The sequence below is a fragment of the Pezoporus flaviventris genome, unplaced genomic scaffold, assembly GCF_033815535.1.
Source record: "Pezoporus flaviventris isolate CSIRO_AGI_PZ_B2104156 unplaced genomic scaffold, CSIRO_AGI_Pfla_v1 ptg000014l, whole genome shotgun sequence".
NCBI lineage: Eukaryota > Metazoa > Chordata > Aves > Psittaciformes > Psittacidae > Pezoporus > Pezoporus flaviventris.
Window position 1 is genome coordinate 671429 of NW_026892562.1, and position 18548 is coordinate 689976.

General features: G+C 43.2%; 1 protein-coding gene across 3 annotated transcripts in view; it reads right to left on the reverse strand.

Moving 5' to 3' along the window:
• Positions 1-18548, reverse strand: part of NAV2 (neuron navigator 2) — a 400494-nt gene that overhangs the window by 215121 nt on the left and 166825 nt on the right. For 2 of the 3 annotated variants that reach the window (XM_061453110.1, XM_061453109.1), the window contains exon 1: positions 1789-2259. The exons of the other annotated variant lie outside the window; for it this stretch is intronic. In XM_061453110.1, coding sequence (XP_061309094.1) covers positions 1789-2046 — 258 coding nt within the window. In that variant the 5' untranslated portion in view covers positions 2047-2259. Of the gene's footprint in view, positions 1-1788; positions 2260-18548 lie in introns of those variants that run through there. 3 annotated transcript variants of the gene reach the window in all.

The window sequence follows — 18548 nt, forward strand, 5'->3', positions numbered from 1 at the left end:
TCTCCTGCTGTTGAGGTTATCTAAAAGGCAAATTTATTTGAAGTTTTTCTTGGCTAAAATCACTCCCTGTTGAAATACAACAGGTTAGCATGAAGACCCTTTCAATATCAGGATATAAAATATGGGGTTTGTTCCACATCTGGGTAAGGGTTAAAACCACCACAGTATTCCCCTTACTGCTGCAAACAGCTAGCAATTGAAGGATCTCTGTTTCACAGAATTACAGAATGCTTTAGGTTGGAAAGGACCTTAAAGTTCACCTAGTTCCAACCTCCCTGCCATGGGCATTCTAAACTGTTATGATTGATGAATAACACTTCTGCACAAATATAAATTTCTATGCAGAAACCCAGGTGTGTCTGAGAGAAAGAGCAACATATAATGAGCTTTTGCTGATATTTCATAATCCTAAGGACAGGATCCAGCACAAAGTAAAAGTACTTGTTTCTCCCTTAAGAACAAGACGTGAGGCACAGGTCAGTCAGTCTGCTGCCACCACCCTGCCATCAGTACTTGCCTGACTCCTTTTCCTGCTCTCAGTCCCTCAGGAACCACTACAGTCCTATTTGTCTGGCCTGAGCAAACCAAGACATCACCCTGTCTACCAGCAACAATCCTAAAATCCAGGGCATGGGGACAATCAGTAGTCAGACTGGTCTGAACAGAATTAGGGTTACGAGAGCATAGAATTAAAAACCTAGATGATAGGGATGATCCGCTTGAGGAAGGAAAAGATAAAAAAAAATAAAGGTATCTGTCATCATTTCCCTACACCAGTGTAATGGTATCACCTTCTCCTGGGCTCAGATCTTGTCATGGATATGACTGTTGCCAAAATACACCACGCTGCTCCACTGCAATATCCGTGTAACGTTAATCAATTCTGCTTGCTGCAGCAGCCCATCTGCTTTGCTCACCCTGTAGTAGGCGAACACCTACTGTGTGCTTACACTACTGGTGAGCACACCGGGGCATCAGCAGCACTAGGCAATGTGAGCTATGCTAGAAGTGTCACTGTGCTGATAAAAATCCAATGAGCTGAAGAACGTACCTTCCTCCTCCCGATACAGAAAGCAGCATCTCTAAAAATATGTCAGAAAACTGATACACATGAAAGGGAAATCTAAAAGATGCTTACTGATAATGGGCAACATCTATGATGTCATGCATGTGGCATTAAACCAGACAATTCCACTCCAGTGTTCATTCCCTACATAATCTATTTGATCTAGCTGCACTGAGAATGACATGCATATGGTAATTTCAGCTCAAACACTGCCTCCCATTCACTCCTCACACAACTACAAATACCTAATGTTCACACAACTAATGCTCTGGTACAGTACATAACCAAACACAAAGCACATTCCTGACAACCAGCAATCCATTCCCAACCCAGCTGTTACACTCAGCACCTATAGAAAGAACACAAAGAACACCCACCCCATAAACAACATCTCTACCATCTCCCTTCCATAACCCACCCCCCAAAGTCCAAGCAAAGGCAGGAGGGAAGGCAACATGCAGGCAAACAGCACACACTGCACCAGCCCTCACCAGCCCACCGGCAGCTCCACCATATGCTGACAGAATTACAAAACCATCCCTGGATAACACATGCCACTATGCAGAATATAAACCATCCTACCACTGCAGACAGATGTTATTACATACACACTCTCACTGCTGTTAACACCACTGCTATCCACCTCTGAAAACCTGGTGGACACATTCAGTATAGAAATAAATCCCTGTGTACACCAACCCCAACACCGGGTGCCTCCTAACCTGTGTGTCAAATCCATTTTCTACAGAGCCACCCTTCCTTGGTGGGAGTCCATCTCCTCCGTTTTCTTGTCCATTTGAAGATTTGAGAGGAATCTGGCTGGAATACAGTGGCTTCGTCACCTCCACCTTGTTCCCAAACTTCAGGTAACAGGGTTGTGGAATGGTCCTGGCTGTTGGGACATGCAGGATTGGAGCAGCGCTGTGGACGGGTTTAGGTAGTCCTGATTTCATTTTGGAGGCTACCAGGATGGCTGGCATTTTCTCTTTCTGCTTTCCTAACACGTTTCTGTCAGCAGCAGCAGCAACAGCAGGGGCAGCAGGCAGGGAAAGAGAAAAGGACACTCTGTGGAAGCTGCTCTACACTAAAGCAGCCTGCTTTTCTGCAGGGATCTCCAAAACCAGCTTAGAATGTAAAAGCAGCAATAAAACCTACCAAAAAAAACAAACAAAAATGAAAAAAAACACCAACAAAAAAAAAACACAAAAAAAACCACAACAAAACCAAACCAAACAAAAAAAAACCAAAACGACCAAACAGAAAAAAACGGGAGGGATGGGGGTGCAAAGGGATAACACTCGAGCCTAAAATCCCTCCCAGCTTTATGCCAGCCTTCCACCTGTTTCCTCTAATTTTATTTTCAGCTCTTCACCACTGTCCTCCTTCCTATTTCTGCTGGTATTTAACTTGCTCTTTTTCCTTTCTTTGGCTGATTGCCGTAATTTTCTTCCCTGGAAACAGGAGACTTTCACTCCATTATCTTGTCAGTGCATCTCCAAAGTGAGGCAGCCTTTTGGAATAATAATAATCATCATCATAAGAAAAAGGAACTTGCTCCTGCATATGCTTCTCCTTCTGTCTGCACTAGAGAGCGAGCGAGTGAGCAAGCAGGATTTCCAGCTTAAGATGTCTTTCTTCAGCCTTAGCCAAGAAGCAGATGTAGCTCAGCGTGTTAATGACTGATGCCCTTGGATACAAGCCTTACAGAATCAAGCTTCTTAAGCCTTAAAAGCTGTGAACAGGACAATGCTGGAGCGGGAGGAGAAACGTTCACTGCCAGCTAAGATTTTAAATAAAAACCAGCCAGTGGCCACAGAATTTCCTGGCTCCCCCAGTGCCGAGCAGAAAACCTGGAGGGAAAACGTAACGAAGCAAAAAACCTAATAAAACTCATTCAGCTAGCAGACGGAAGGGAGAGCAGCAGCCACCACCTCATTTTCCCTCCTGCAGTAGAGCGGGTTCCTACCCGGAGAGGGGAGGGAAAAGGCACTGGAACAGTCAGGGAGGCCCCCGGATTGGTCCTGCCTGCTCGGGGCAGGCAGGGAAAGAATAAATCCAAAGCGAAGTGAAGGAATGGAATCAATCCCTCGCTGCGCAGGGGAGGAGTGGCTTCAGCTCCCAGGGAACGCGACGGCAAAGCGGGTGGCGGGGGCTGTGCCGGTTTCTTTTTGAAATTGAAATAAAAATCTAAAGCTTTTTCAAATCCAAACACCTGGGAATGACTCATTGTTCGTTGGTGTTCGGGAAAACTCCCGCTGCCAGCATTAACAGGAATCTGAACAAGCGCAGTGAGTAATCCAGCCTATTAGAGCAACACTTGCCTCTCGGAAGCTTTCCCTCCGTGTCACCGGTTCCTCCTCACACCGCTCGGCAGAGGCCATGATCCGTTAGAGCCCCCGGATTTCCCATCCCTGCCAGGCATTCCACATTTCAGAGCTACTTCTTCTGCCCACAGAGCACTGGTCTGGACGGCAGAGGATTATCCGCATGGATAGACCCCGGACTTGCAAAGGGGGTCTTAGCACGGGAATATGCAGTGCCACAATGCCCAATTTTCAGGTAGCCCGTAATTACAGCCAAAGGCTTTGTGTTACCACACAGGCTTCTCACTTTACATACAGAGAGGGGAGAGTGCCTTGGAATAATATTCACAAAGCCAGCAGGAGACATGGAGAAGTGCATTTATAGCAGCCTTCCAGTACCTAAAAGGGCTGACAAGAAAGCTGGAGAGGCGCTTCTTAGAACGGCCTGTAGGGACAGGACAAGGGGGAATGGCTTTAACCTGACAGAGGGGAGACTGAGATGAGATCTTAGGCAGAAGTTCTTCCCTGTGAGGGTGCTGAGGCGCTGGCACAGGGTGCCCAGAGAAGCTGTGGCTGCCCCATCCCTGGCAGTGTTCAAGGCCAGGCTGGACGGGGCTTGGAGCAACCTGGTCTAGTGGAAGGTGTTGCTACTGGATGAGCAGGACCTCACCATCCTCACAGGGAAGAACTTCTGCCTAAAATCTCATCTCAATCTCCCCTGTCAGGTTAAAGCCATTCCCACTTGTCCTGTCCCTACAGACCCTTTCCCAAAGCCCCTCTCCAGGTTTCTTGTAGCCCCTTTAGGCACTGGAAGCTGCTCTAAGGTCTCCCCAGAGCCTTCTCTTCTCCAGGCTGAATAAGCCGAGCTCTCTCAGCCTGTCTCCAGAGCAGAGCTGCTCCATCTTCTAGTGTTTTACGCCCCAGTCATAACACCATGCACAGTTGTCAGCTTAAACGCAGCTATATAGGAAATGTCAAAGCCCACCAGCTCGATGAAGAAAGTCTGATTTACCCTATAAAGGTCTGCTAGTTATGGAAGCAGAAACGTGTCAGATGCTCCAGTACTGTTTCCATTGTTGGGTGCTGAAAACTCAGACTTGCTAGCTGAAAGGCTTGAAGTATGAAAAACTTGAAAAAGCTCCAGGTCTGAAAACAAGGCTAATTTTAGGTCTGTAATAAAATCTGGTAAGGTTTAAGAGCTATTAGAAAATCAAATTGACAGCTTTATGTTCTGCTCTTCACTTACACGTTTTATGAGGTTCAGGCCACCAATCCAAGATGTTCAAAACTTGCCAGGTTTTGTTGTTGTGTATTCATCTCGGAAAACTGGCTAGGTTATAGGACACCAAAACAGACACCAAGTTAATTTGAGAAAAGAAGACCCATTTCATTGTTCCTTTAACAATTGTTGAATCTGATCCTTTGATGATGGTGGATTGAATATTCCACAGCTAGAGGAAACTACTCTATTTCTTGGTGTGCAGTCCTGCCTACTGAAAATGATGACTTCTGATTACACTCAATCCATGCTCCTAACAGTTGATTTGCCAAATCAGTAATATGGGCCCCTTCTTTACCAAGGCTTAACATGAATTTTTGGTAACACGTTTTAAGAACAGCCTAGACTTACTGCTTCTCTTGAGGATTTAGTAAAAAAAGGCTATTTAAGAAAAGAGTTTGCATTCATAATCCATTGTCATCTAATAATCATGATTTTTAATGTACATATATGTATATAAAGCATATTTTCCTTTATATATGCAAGCACTACAACATAATGCCACTGAAATGCACATTAATGTATCCAGTGGCAGTGCAGCCACACCATGAGTCCATAAATTGTTCACACATCATGTTACAGGTTATATCTGCAAAGATGGGCAACATCAATTTTGGTCTATCTTTGGAAGCGACTAGCTTGTTTTTAAACAGTAATAAGAAAACCCATATTTTATGTGGTTTTAGGGCTGGGATTTTAAAAAGAAACGATTTCTCTTGGACTTTGGATGGGATGTGGGAACCTATCTTCCTTATCTTTTTTGAAAAGCCCCACTAGTTTTCCCTTCCCCTGTTTTGAATCACCCAAATCCCTATCTAAGCTGTAAGAGGAGTCAGTTAAAAAGCAGGCAAATTATCTAAAAAAAAAAAAAGCAAGAGCTTCATTTCTTCCTGCCACAAATGTCAGGCAAGCCAGTAAGTAGGGGAATGTTCCCTTGTTGTTTGATGAGTATCTTTGCCTGAGTAATCACAACATTCCCCCTTATCCGCCTGTAGTCCAGCGAGCTTCCACTCACTCCCCAAATGGGGGAATATGGAGAGAAAAATGCTATAAACAAGCACTTGACTCCCCTGTTATTAAAAGAAGAAAACCACACACAAAAAACCCTGGTGATTTGGCTTATACGACTGAGTTTTAAGCTCCAGAGATGCCATTGCTCAGGATTCAAGCTGTGGCTACTTAGCACCATGGAGCACCATCTCAAGTGCCAAGACTCCCAGAACTGGCTTAGTATTTTCAAAAGTGGATTCAGCAGACTCATGCGAGCTGCAGACCTTAACACATCAGTGGAAACTATTTGAATACTTTGTAGCTCAAGAGCTTGTAGGGAAGTCAGCACATTGCCCAAAACAAAGCCAGTAAACAGAACAAACCCCAGGGTTGACTGCTCTTGAACAGATGATCTTTATGAATGAGATGGATGTTTCTGGAACAGTAAAACTATTGAAGCTGCCTTCATTGCTCAGATACTATCAATTAACAACTGAACAGGGTCTTTAGAATCAAGTGGAAAGAAAATGCCTGTATGGATATTGCACATGTGTATTGCAAGTAAAATTAAAAGCTTTATGAAATGTAGCAAAGGATCAAAGAATCAGACCTTCCTTTCAACTTGTGGTTATTATCTGTCCTCAGCATAGCCAAATGTTACATTAGTATAAGTGGAAAAACTCTGTAGAATTATTATATCAATTAGAACACGTTATTAATTGGTCTGGTGATTCAGAACTGCTGACAGAACTCAACTCAAGGCTTGAAAACATCTTCATTAATGCTATCCTTGCCTTTCAGGCATCACAGATGTAGCTGAAATCTCCCAGAGAATCATTTTAATCTGAGATGGATATTCCTAAAATGTCACCAGGCTCTGTCACTATCAGAAAGCTTAATCGTTCCTGCAAAATCCTTCCCATCAAACTTCACTGCAGCCAGGCAGGCAGCTGTCCTATAGACTGTGGTCACATTCAGCCTTGGCACAGCTCCACCAACTCAAGTCAAGTTATGACAGGAAAAAATACGGCCCCTATTTTTGGTACTGCAGGCATTTTGCACATGCACATCCATCTTTTGTCCCCACTCAGAGTAAAAAGCCTGATCCCATCGACAGATTTATTATACCATATCATGAAAGAACCTACAAAAGTGTGAAAGTGATCAAGCTCCTGATTTTCCTGTTGTGCTCCCACAGGAGGAATGTTAGAGGTTAAGAAAGACAAATGTGGGTGGAATCATTATATAATTTGGCATCTGCTCACCCCAGCAATTATAATCTCTACATATGAGTTCTTTATATAGAACAGAGATAAAAAGAGGAAACCTTAGTTCTGTTCCCAGCTCTTTTCACAGAAATCTTGTCTGTATTACACTAATTCTAATCTAAAAATCCCTTTTGTAATCCCCTGACACATTTCTAATTCACATTGGGTTTAATTCTACCTCATTTTATAACAGTAGCATGTTTTAACAAATACACCAGCTACGTTCCACCTGGACAAGAACACCCATTACACTGGTTTCCATAAGATACATAGGAAGTTTCAGTAGCCACACTAGTGATACAGGCCATTTTGCACGGTGACACAAAATGGCACCATTTTAAGTGAGCATCTTCTGAACAATGCTCATATTTAATGCTGTTTCTGTACCAGAATACTTCATGGGTTTGTAATGTAAGCATGATCAGTAGGACCTGGCATCACAACTGTACTGAAATACTTTTCCTACCTTTTTCCAGCCTGGTATTTTTTTATTTCATGATGCATTTATCATTGGACTACATAAATCTAACTCTGGCAGTGCTTCACTCAAAAGCTATGTAAGTTTCTATTGCCATAGCAAATGCTTTTTGATCAACATCCATCTCTTTGACTTCATTATGATTCCATCACTTTTGGATCTGTAGTCATACTGGTTTCTCAGAATCTACCAAAACTTGCGCTCAGCTGGTTGGATACAGACACACTGACAGGACACCCTTGGAAAGGTCCATATCTCTGCATGGAAAGTTCATTCCTCAGACTTAAACTGATCAGGAACAGGAGTGAAAGGAATGTGGAATGCAAGAGCTTACTTCAGTTGTGGCTGCCCCATCCCTGGCAGTGTTCAAAGCCAAGCTGGACAGGGCTTGGAGCAACCTGGTCTAGTGGAAGGTGTCCCTGCCCATGGCAGGGGGTTGGAAATGGATGAGCTTTAAGGTCTCTTCCAACACAAACCATTCTGGGATTCTATGAGTTAATGCTTTCTGCAGTGTAGTAAGATTTAGATGCATACTGTGTATCTATACAGTAGTCACAACAAGGACCACTGCGTAAAATGTATACACTTGAATAATTTTTACGATCTTAACAGCACAGCTTTGTCATGTCAACCTATAGTTCACCTTGACTTATATCTCTCTTAATGCCTGTGACCATAAGAAGAGAACCATCTGTTTGTGACCACCTTCTCATGCCACTGACAGCACCTGGAATAAATTTTACAATACCATGTTAGAAAGATCCTTGCAAATTACGTCTTCCTAACAGAGATGTACATCTGGATATTCTGCATCTGTCATGTGTCCTTTGTTTCCACAAGTTTAATAGCACTATCTCCTATATTATTTTATACCTGATCTGACATTGCTTATGGCTTCATGTCTTCAGAAAGCAAAGAAAACATCTGTGACTAACAAGAATATCACAGAAGGAAGGTGATGATGGTCCAAATACCACAAACAACACTTGACTTTCAGAACCATCACGTTAACATTAAATATGAGGAAGGGGACCAAAAATAAACACTCTCATCCCCATTCTGCTATTCTTCCTACCTTTGCAAGAAGTGGCAGGGAAAACAAAATCCACTATGTACAAGCTAACAATCTCACATCATCAAGTAGTCACGTTCTGTAACCTTGCTGTCCCTCGCTGTCCCATTTCAGATACACCTGCTTCATCATCTGAAAGAGCTGTCAGAACCTAAAGGTAACCATCTGAAGCAGGTTGGAAGAAAAGGCTCTATTTCAAAGCCTTTTATTCAACTGGATCTGCTTAGGCATTCCAACCCAGCCTCAGCTACCATCAGTCTCTCCCACATCAGCAATTCTGAACAAACACAAATTGGCCAGATTATCGTTAAGCAACTTCAGCTGTTTTGTAAAGAGCAAAGGATCACTATTCAAACTACATGGCGAGTCAGGTTTTCATCTGCTCTAAATCAATGGAGTGTCTCTACAGCCAACATCAGAATTTGACTTCCAAATAAGAAGTATTTACCAAAATCTTCTGAAAACTATTCCAATCATACCCTACACTCACGTTATCTCTTTCCCCACCAGTACACACTACCAATCAATTTGCATCTAAAAAAATCCTCTTGGGTACTGAGCCCATGCATTCCATTCAGTTGATGATGCACAGTGCAGTTCTGGAGCCATGCAAGTAAGTGATTCTGGTGCTCACCAACTGCCAAGTAGATACCAAAGAACAACAAATATCATCCCACACTTGCAAGCTTTGCCAAGTACATTTCACAACCAAAGCCTGCAGGCAGCTGCTCTTCTCTAGAAGCCAAAAAGAGAGACCATTCCCATAGGACAACCATTCAGGAGCTATTTGCTGCTGGAGGTCACCTGCAATGCACCATATACATCACAATGATTAACTGCAATCTATTTCTGATTACCAGGAAAAAAATATATATTTTTATATATATATATATATATATATATAAACCCAGACTGCACACAGTGATATAAAAGGAAACAGAAAGTGCTTAACACAATGCCCTGATATGAAGGCTGCCAACCTCCACAGCTCCTTTAGAGAAAGATTAAGTCCTGGTTTGATGTTGATAGAAAACCAAAGCACATCCTTAGAAGCCAAAATGTGGGGTAAACTAATGGTCGTACTGAAATTAAGGCAAAACTTTGATTTACACAGACATAACTCGGCTTCCAGCTCAACAGCCATGATCATTATGGAGAGTCAATGTCTAAAACCCTGTCCTGGGTTCAGCAGTAGCAGTCATTTTTCCCCTTCTTGGTAGCTGGTGCAGTGCAGTGTTTTGACTTTCAGCTCGGGAACAGAGCTGATAGCGATGTTTTGGTTTGGCCAAGGACTTTGTGAGCCTCATGCTCTGCCAGGGAGGAGGGGAAGCTGGGAGGAAGCAGAGACAGGACACCTGACCCAAACTGACCAAAGAGGTATTCCATACCACAGCACGTCATGCCCAGGATGTAACTGGGAGTTAGCCGGAAGGGCTGGGAGACTGCAGGGTTGGAGGAGGTATGGGTCGGTGCTTGGTCGGGCTGAGGGGGGCAAGTTATCCGTCGGCTGGTGCTGAGGTGTTGTATTCTCTTCCCTTGTTATTTCCTTTATCATTATTATCATTGGTGGTAGCAGTAGTGATTTGTGTTATACCTTAGTTACTAAACTGTTCTTATCTCAACCCGTGGGAGTTGCATTCTTTTCGATTCTCCTCTCCGTCCCTCCGGGAGCAGGGGGAGGGCAAGAAAGGGGGGGAAGTGAGCGAATGAGTTACCTGACTGGGTTTAAACCACGACAAACCCCAATCTGGCACTTCCCATACCAGTGTGGCGAACCGTCCCAAAGCAAGCTGATGTATGGAAAGCCAACAGAAAGCACTGATTCATTGTGTATTTAAAAATCATGTGTACATTTGAGGGAGAGGTTTGCTGCACCTGCCAAGCATTGGGTTTAAACCAGAAAACTGCAAAGGTCCCTTTGCAAGGCCATATTCAGGAAACAGTAGAATAACTCTCTATTCTCTCTATTAATCTGACAAAGAATAATCAAAACTAAACTGCTGCAGGGCCACAATGCAGCCTCATGTACGGCAGTATCAAGCTTCCCTTCTCATATTTCCTTGGGTTTCCTTTGTTCTCTCATTCTCCCATTAGCAAACTGACAACTAACCTTCCTACTGGTTTAATACTGATTTTTTCCAAGCTTTTTGTGATATCCAGTACCCAAAAATGACATGAAATGCAACAACTAAATGTTGTCCTAATCTTTTGTTCCCTATCAAAGCAAGGGAGGTTCCCAGTGTACGGATTAATGACACGTTTGTTGCCTTAAACAGCTTTGATATTTCAACATTTAATCAGTTTTACTTTTTTCAAGCGACAGGATATTATTCCTTCCTAACGTTTTCTGCCAGCCTGAATTTTACCCATGATGGTGGATTGAACTCCCACTGTTAAAAGATATGGTAAAGACGTGACAGCATTGCATTTGCCTTGCTCTCAGTGTTTGGAATATTTTGGGAAGATGTCAGTGTCAAAACACCAAACACCCATATGCTGCAACACCCCTATGGAAGATCTGGCTGATGTTTGTCATTAGAAACAAGCAACAAACAGAAGGCATAGCACTGTGACAGAATTTTTCTGTATTTCATATTTTCTCTTGCCATTTTAGTATTAAGTTCATTGTTATATACAATCTTGGTGGTTTTTTAGACAGATGGAATTCAATTGATGTAACGATTTTCCATGTTCTGAGACACAATCACCTCCTGTAGGAGAATTAACTTGAGCTTTGTTTATTCCAGCAGCCAACCAACCTGTATTCAAGCTAGCCCAAGAGGAATAAAAATACATAAAGATAACTGTATGAAAATTCAAATCACTTCACTGTAAAAGCAGTAGTAGTCAATCATTCTTGTATACATTATACAACATTAGTATATTATTGGCTGTGGGCAAACGGGCCAGCTTGTCATAGGCAAAGTGCATGTCAGATGCTCTATATCCTTCCATCCCCAGCTGGCACACAAAATAACGATGTTACAGATGCTGAAAGAGATGCTGCTGAATTTCCAAATGCATTCATCTGTTTAACTTCCTAAAATTACCCTGAAGAGCCGGGTACAACAAACACATCTGCTACCTCAGCACATTAAAAACCATATCTGGAAAATAACTGGCAAATTATAAACCTTTTCAGATCACAATCCACATGCACATCAACATGTGCGACATCTGTTCCACCTTCAGTTATACCTCCAGGCTTTGCACCTCTGGCTTCCTGAAAAATCGAGGCAAGTCCTGGCCACATAAACAGCTCTGTATCTCTTTATCTCACTGTAGAAGTTTGTTTAGGAAGACATCACTGGGCATCCATCGCTTCAACCTTATGACCCCCCAAAAGAACATCTTCTACACTTACTCTCAAACATGATCCAGTATGGAGCTATGCAAGTCTACTGAGGCATCCAAGAGGCTGAAGAAAACAGCTCATCCAGCCTGGAAAAGAGATGGCTTCAGGGGTACATAGCAGCAGCCCCTGCTACCCATGGGAGGGTTATCAAGAAGACAGAACCAGGCTTTACACAGCAGTACCCAACGGAAGAACAAGGGCAAAAGGGATTAAGTATAACAAGAGGCTCATACTGGATACAGGGAGAACATTCCACTGAAAGGACAGTCAGGCTGTGGCACAGGCTGCCCAGAGAGGTTGTGCCGTCTCTGTCCTTGGATGTTTTCAAGACTCAACTGTATAAAGCTTTGAGTAACGTGGTCTAATCTCATAGCTGACTCTGCTTGAAGTAGAAGGTTAGAGTGGAGACCTCCTGAGGACCTTTCCAATCTGAACTACCCCAACAATGCCCAAATAAAAGGTAAAATAAAATATAATAATAAGAAGAATCATCATCATCATCTGTTAGGATCCAATGGAAGAAACTTAGATGGAAATCAACTACTCCATCACAAGAAAATGCTTAGGCAGAAGGTCCAGCAGAAGATACCAATAGATTAAATTTTAGGAAGAAAACTGTAGCACATGTTTAAGCGTCATTTCTCTTTCAGTTCTTCTCCCACATCTCTCACACACACAAATGTGTTGTCACTTTGGAGTATATGAACAGATGCTCACATTTGCAATCTACATTAACCTAGCCTCCATTAACAGCAATTTCAACACAAAATGCAAACCATAAGGCATTTTTTTTCACCCTAGGGTATAACCACAGCACCAGGACACCTCAGTTAAGTTCCTTTGCAGTTATATCTTTAAGGTATCCCAATTTCATCTGCAGAGCACAGGTAGAGAGCTGGCATGACATAAGACAGGAAACACGTGAGCATCTTCCACCATTTGGTGGCCACCAGAAAGGCAGACAAGATGCAGGATGACACTAGAGATTGCACCTAAGGAGCCTTCTATACCCACTGGAGAGGTGAGGAGAACACAGCAGACACACAAGAAAGGCAGCTGCTGGGGAATATGTTAACAGCAAATGGGGAAGAAAGGTGCTCTGGGTAAATGCACATGAAGTATGCAATCCCAGACTGGTTTTGGGTTGGAAGGGACCTTAAAGCTCATCGAGTTCCACCCCCCTGCCATGGGCAGGGACACCTTCCACTAGACCAGGTTGCTCCAAGCCCCATCCAACCTGGCCTTGAACACTGCCAGGGATGGGGCAGCCACAGCTTCTCTGGGCAGCCTGTGCCAGCGCCTCACCATCCTCACAGGGAAGAACTTCTGCGTAAGATCTCATCTCAGTCTCCCTTCTGGCAGGTAAAAGCCATTCCCCGTTGTCCTGTCCCTACAGGCCCTTGTCAAAAGCCATTCTCCAGGTTTCTTGTCAGTCCCTTTTAGGCACTGGAAGTTACTCTAAAGTCTCCCCTAGAGCCTTCTCAAGGCTGAGACAGACTTTCAGTAACAGATATTAGTCTTGGATACACAATCTTTGGATACGCAAAATCTCTGAAATGCATTACTTTGCAGCAGCACTAACACTGTTCTGTATGCATATAAATGAGAAGCAACATTTTCTTTGCTGTAAATAGCTTGTGTAATTAATAGCAGTTAGCTGATCCTGTCTTTTTCCAATTATAGACTCACGATAAAATGCCATTAGTTACCTCATGCAATTCTGAGACCACCTAATGTGACAACAGATATTTGAAGATGAGCTGCTCCTGCTAATTATCAGCATTAAAAACTGAAATAACAATGTTCACTTTTCAAAGTGAGATGATTTCCCGGCCCAGGCATCACTTTCCATTGCTCTCCCCTGCCAAGTGTTACCGCTTTCGCCTGAGCATTCATGCACTGGAACTTTGAACTTGCTATCATAGAGAAAACATTTTGGGTCACCATTTTGGGTCTTTCAAAAATAACTCATTCATTGATGCTTGGCTAATTACCCTTTAGTCCCTCTCCACAGACACCAAATATTTGTGTTTCTAGTTTGTCTTTTTTTCATTTTCAGACAGCTGCATCCGTTTCCAAAATCATCACCATGATAACACCAAAATGTTAGGAAAAGAAATGCTTCTGGGCAATATTGCTGCTAGGACATCAATAAAGTTACAAGTGTATATGCACACGCATGCATGCACACATATTGTGAGCGGAATTAAAATGGGATATCTTATTTAGCCTGAGAAAACAAGAACAGCACTTCTACATTAACAGCAAAGGTTTGGCACTATTTGCAACACAGCATCACGATGCAATTCCAGTCTCTGTTACCCTGTGCTGAACAAGCATTGCCAATTCAAAAGAGTAATTGGTATACTGTATCAAAGTCAGACCATGAACAAATGCCAAAGCTTTAACCTTGCATTAGGAAAGATCAATGAGAATTCATCACTGTAAGCCCACCACAAGCACTTGCTGATCAAACAAGGACCAGGACAGGCAGCACTGTGCCTATACTACTCGTGCTGCTCACAGGAAGCTCAAACCCATAAAGGAATAATTAACTGTCAGGCATCATTTTTATAATCATCATCATTGTATTAAAGCTGACTGATATTTCCAAGTCTAATATCTCCTTCACAGCTGCTGATCATTTTGTCAACCTACAACACTCTGGTATTAACTGCAAGTTGACTGTAGTGATAGGAGAAGGGGTAATGGGTTCAAATTTAAACAGGAGACATTTAGGTTAGATATAAGGAAGAAATTCTTTACTTCTAGGTGGTGAGGCACTGGCACAGTGCTAAGCTGCGCCAGGGAGGTTTAGACTGGATATTAAGAACAATTTCTTTACAGAGAGGGTGTTCAGGCATTGGAACAGGCTGCCCAGAGCAGTGGTGGAGTCACTGTCCCTGAAAGTGTTCACAAACTGTGTAGACAAGGCCCTTAATGCCATGGTTTAGTGGTGGCCTTGGCAGTGCTGGGGAACGGTTGGACTTAATGATCTTAAAGGTCTTTCCGATCTGGTTGATTATATGATTCTATGAGGTTAGAATGATGCTGGGATAGGTCCCACACACCTCTCTTTCTCCACAGAAAGAGCAGGCAGAAGGCCAACTCTCACAGCCATATATCTAAAGAGAGCAAGAACATGTTATCAGCTTAGCTAGGATCACCAGCCAGTGCTGCAAAGCCACCAGCTGTAAAAGGAGCGCTCCAGCGACCATCACACCCTTCACCACAGCTTCCTTCCTTCAGCTGGCAGCCAAGGCCTTTCTTCACATACATACAATGTCACCTGCAAACAGGTCACCAAACCTCTGACCCGGTCTTGGCGGCATCCAGTCCTGCTCCACATGACAACCTGGCATCCAGGCTTGGCAGCCACCTCTGGCTCCAGCTTCTTGAACAGCAAGCAGGCAAGGGGAACAAATAGCAGAAGGGGACAAATAGCAGATGGCTGTCCCTATCTCCACAACAATTTAATCACAGTGGTCTTGACAACACTGACATGCTCCGTGCCATCTACAGCTACACTGCAAGGTGAGCAAGCCGCTCTGTTCCAAGGGCAGCCCTTGCCACCGGCCACACTGCAGTGCTCCAGAAGTGTTTTAAGTGTCTGCAGCCAGGCAGAAGCTGCACTTCCTCAGCTTGAACTTTAAAATGAGAACAGAGCAAGATGTGACCAGTTCAGGAAATAGGAAAAGCACTTGATATTGCAGGAAAGTTGGGATACTGGAAGGCCCAAATGTGGGATGAGTCCCCAGTGCCGCCACCAAGCTCCCCTGCTAACACAGGCAAACTGTCCTGACAGCTTGGCCAACACCACAAATGGGGCTTCCCAAAATAGAAACAAGTCCTAGAATCCTAGAATAGTTAGGGTTAGAAAGGACCTTAAGATCATCTAGTTCCAACCCCCTGTCAAATCAGTTGCTGCTTTGGAAATGTAATACTAATGTGATTCTATAATTTCTCATTTCCTGAAGCGTACAGCTAACATCAGTTCTCTGGGGTAGTCTACAAACAGAGTTCTTTGACATACCTAGGGACTTACACACATGGATGCAGCAGCAGCTAAAGACAACAGCTGTAATTATTTCCAAACCAGTATAAATCACAACAGGGGAGCTGTTGGAAGTGGGGACAGAGAGCCAAAGTTTGATGAATGGAAAAGACATTGAGAGCACCATTGGAAAAAAACTTCGGGATATGCAAGCAAGCTAAAGAAGAGTAGAAATAAATAAAGTATAATAAATAGATTATAGATAAAAACTATCTATAAAGCAATCTAAAATAACAACTTTCTCTTTTGATGTGAACATCTGTTTTGATTTCGTGTTTATGGCACTTCTGAATCCCAAACAAATCCGATGCAAAGTGGAGAGGGTTATGCAGATAACATTGAGGGAAGGAAGAAATAAAGGAAGGTACTGTTTATCTTTCCTTTTACTCTCAGTATTTTGCTTCCCCACACCATAAACAGGAGGGTGAAGGGACTTTAATGCTATTTGAAACTTTGTAAACTTAGTTCTGTTCCCCTGATCCAGATGTTCATCCTATTTTCTTTATTATGTGTTACCACCCAGAGTCAGAGCACAGCATGTGTGTGTCTACAGGCACACACACACAGACCTTTGTGTGGCAGAGCTGTGCTAGGAACAGATAATTACAGCAAATAAAAGGCATCTCTGAATATAACAATGTGGAAGCAAATTCAATTGCTAAGGACTTTGGCTGAAAAGAGTTCTCAGAAACAAAGAACCAGCCACATTAGAGCAATCTTTCATACTTGTATAAAATAAATAATTGAGTCATGGACAGGGAAAAGCCTGGGTGCACAAAGAAAGATCACAAGTGGAAACTGGAAACTGTCCCAACAGTCCCATATTTCAGCTCCCTCTCTGCTTGGTATTCTTCCCACTCAGGGTTTAAGCATAGCACCAAAACTCGCTCTTAGTCTGTGATCAAGGCCATTAGAGCTCTCAAATTCAGGAAAACCTGGCAAGGTGGCAATTACCATCCCCTTTGAGTAATGAGAGTATTGCTGCACAGGACGCTGATAGAAAATAGTCCCTTTGTGCCAAGGGGCCTGTGAGAAGAGTCATTTGAGAGAAAATGTTATCTTACGTGCTATAAATACATGAAAATAAGATTAGAGGCAACTGTTGCTGTGACAGTAATTAGCTTCCCTGGGTCAATACACCCCCTCACACTCTGCCCAGATTTTTAGTTCACTGGTGACTCACAAGTGACATTGCCAAACTTACTCCTGTGCATTTCCCATCCACTTCCAAGGACTGCCCTCAGCTTCACCTGAGTTCACACTGGCTATCAGACAGACAATCAAGCATCCCTCCAGTATTACAGAATCATAGAATCAACCAGGTTGTAAAAGACCTTTAGGATCATCAAGTGCAATCGTTCCCCAGCACTGCCAAGGCCACTACTAATAACAACATGGTTTGTGAACACTTCCAGGGACAGTGACTTGACCACTGCCCTGTGAAACCTGGTGCAAGAGATGCATAAGGCCACACCACAAAATGTGACTACTAGCGATAAAGCTACTGATGGGCAAAGTATGGTCTGTTTCTTAAAGCAAAACAAAATGTTGGCACGCAAACTTTCTTCACAGTCAATTAGACTGAGCACTATCAAGAGATAGGGATATTTCCCCTGAGATAAAATATTTTAAAACATAGGTAACAGAAGACAAAATCCTTGGGCAATAAATAACTCCCAGATTTAATGAGGATGTACAGAAGAACTAAATCAAGACCTTTGTGCTTCCATTAGTTTGTTCAGCTCAGACTCTGGAAGCACTTCACAGCAGTACCTGCAAAGTAATTGTTCTTCTCAGAGATGTCCTTCATGAGATTGAGCAAGTATTGAGTGATGGAGCAACACAAGTCTGACATTCTTCATACTTGCTATGGAAGAGTTGACCTCTGCTGAGCTTCCTGAAGTACATGGACTAGAGAGCTCTACCTGCTGCCACCCTTGAGCAGCACTGAGTAGCCCAAAGTCACAGTGGAAGGGGATGGAGGTGGCAATACCATGACCAGATCTCATGGCCATGTCCCAGCCACCAGTGTAGGGGACAGCCCTGGCACCCCGCAGCACACTCCCACTTTCAGATGGCCTCCAATTGTCCCTTCCGACAGAAATTATGATAGGATATGGTAATTAGGCCACAGAGCCCAAATCTTTACCTCCTAGTCAGGCTGCAACTCCCTGTCTTTATCTGAAAGACAGAGGGGAAAAAAAAAGAACCAGACAGTTGTCCCTCCCAAAATAAAAATAACCATAATAAAACATTCCTGTTCCTACAGCAAGTCACTTAAGTGTTCACAATGCTGACAGCTGACAGCTCTGTGTTTACACCTGCAGCTTTTCCTTGCCCTGAGTCTGGCAGGCACCAGAAGCAGGAATGAAAATCATCTGTGAGCAGACAAGCAGATGAAATCAATGGGAACAAGAGAAGCAACAGTGCAATGAAGAGCAAACTCAAAGCTAACTGGACAACAAGCTGTTAGGATTTGTATTTTGTTGTTTGCTTACAACTTGGGAGATGGCAGTGGGACTGCAGTACTTGAGAGGGGGAAAAGAAGGTAAAGAGCTTCAACCCAGCTGAGTGATGAGTTCCCTTAAGCTTGAGAACCTATTTCTTTCCAAGATGTTAATTTTAGGGTACATCACCATATCTACTCTGCAAATCTATGCACTGAGGAGCTAACTGTTTTCTC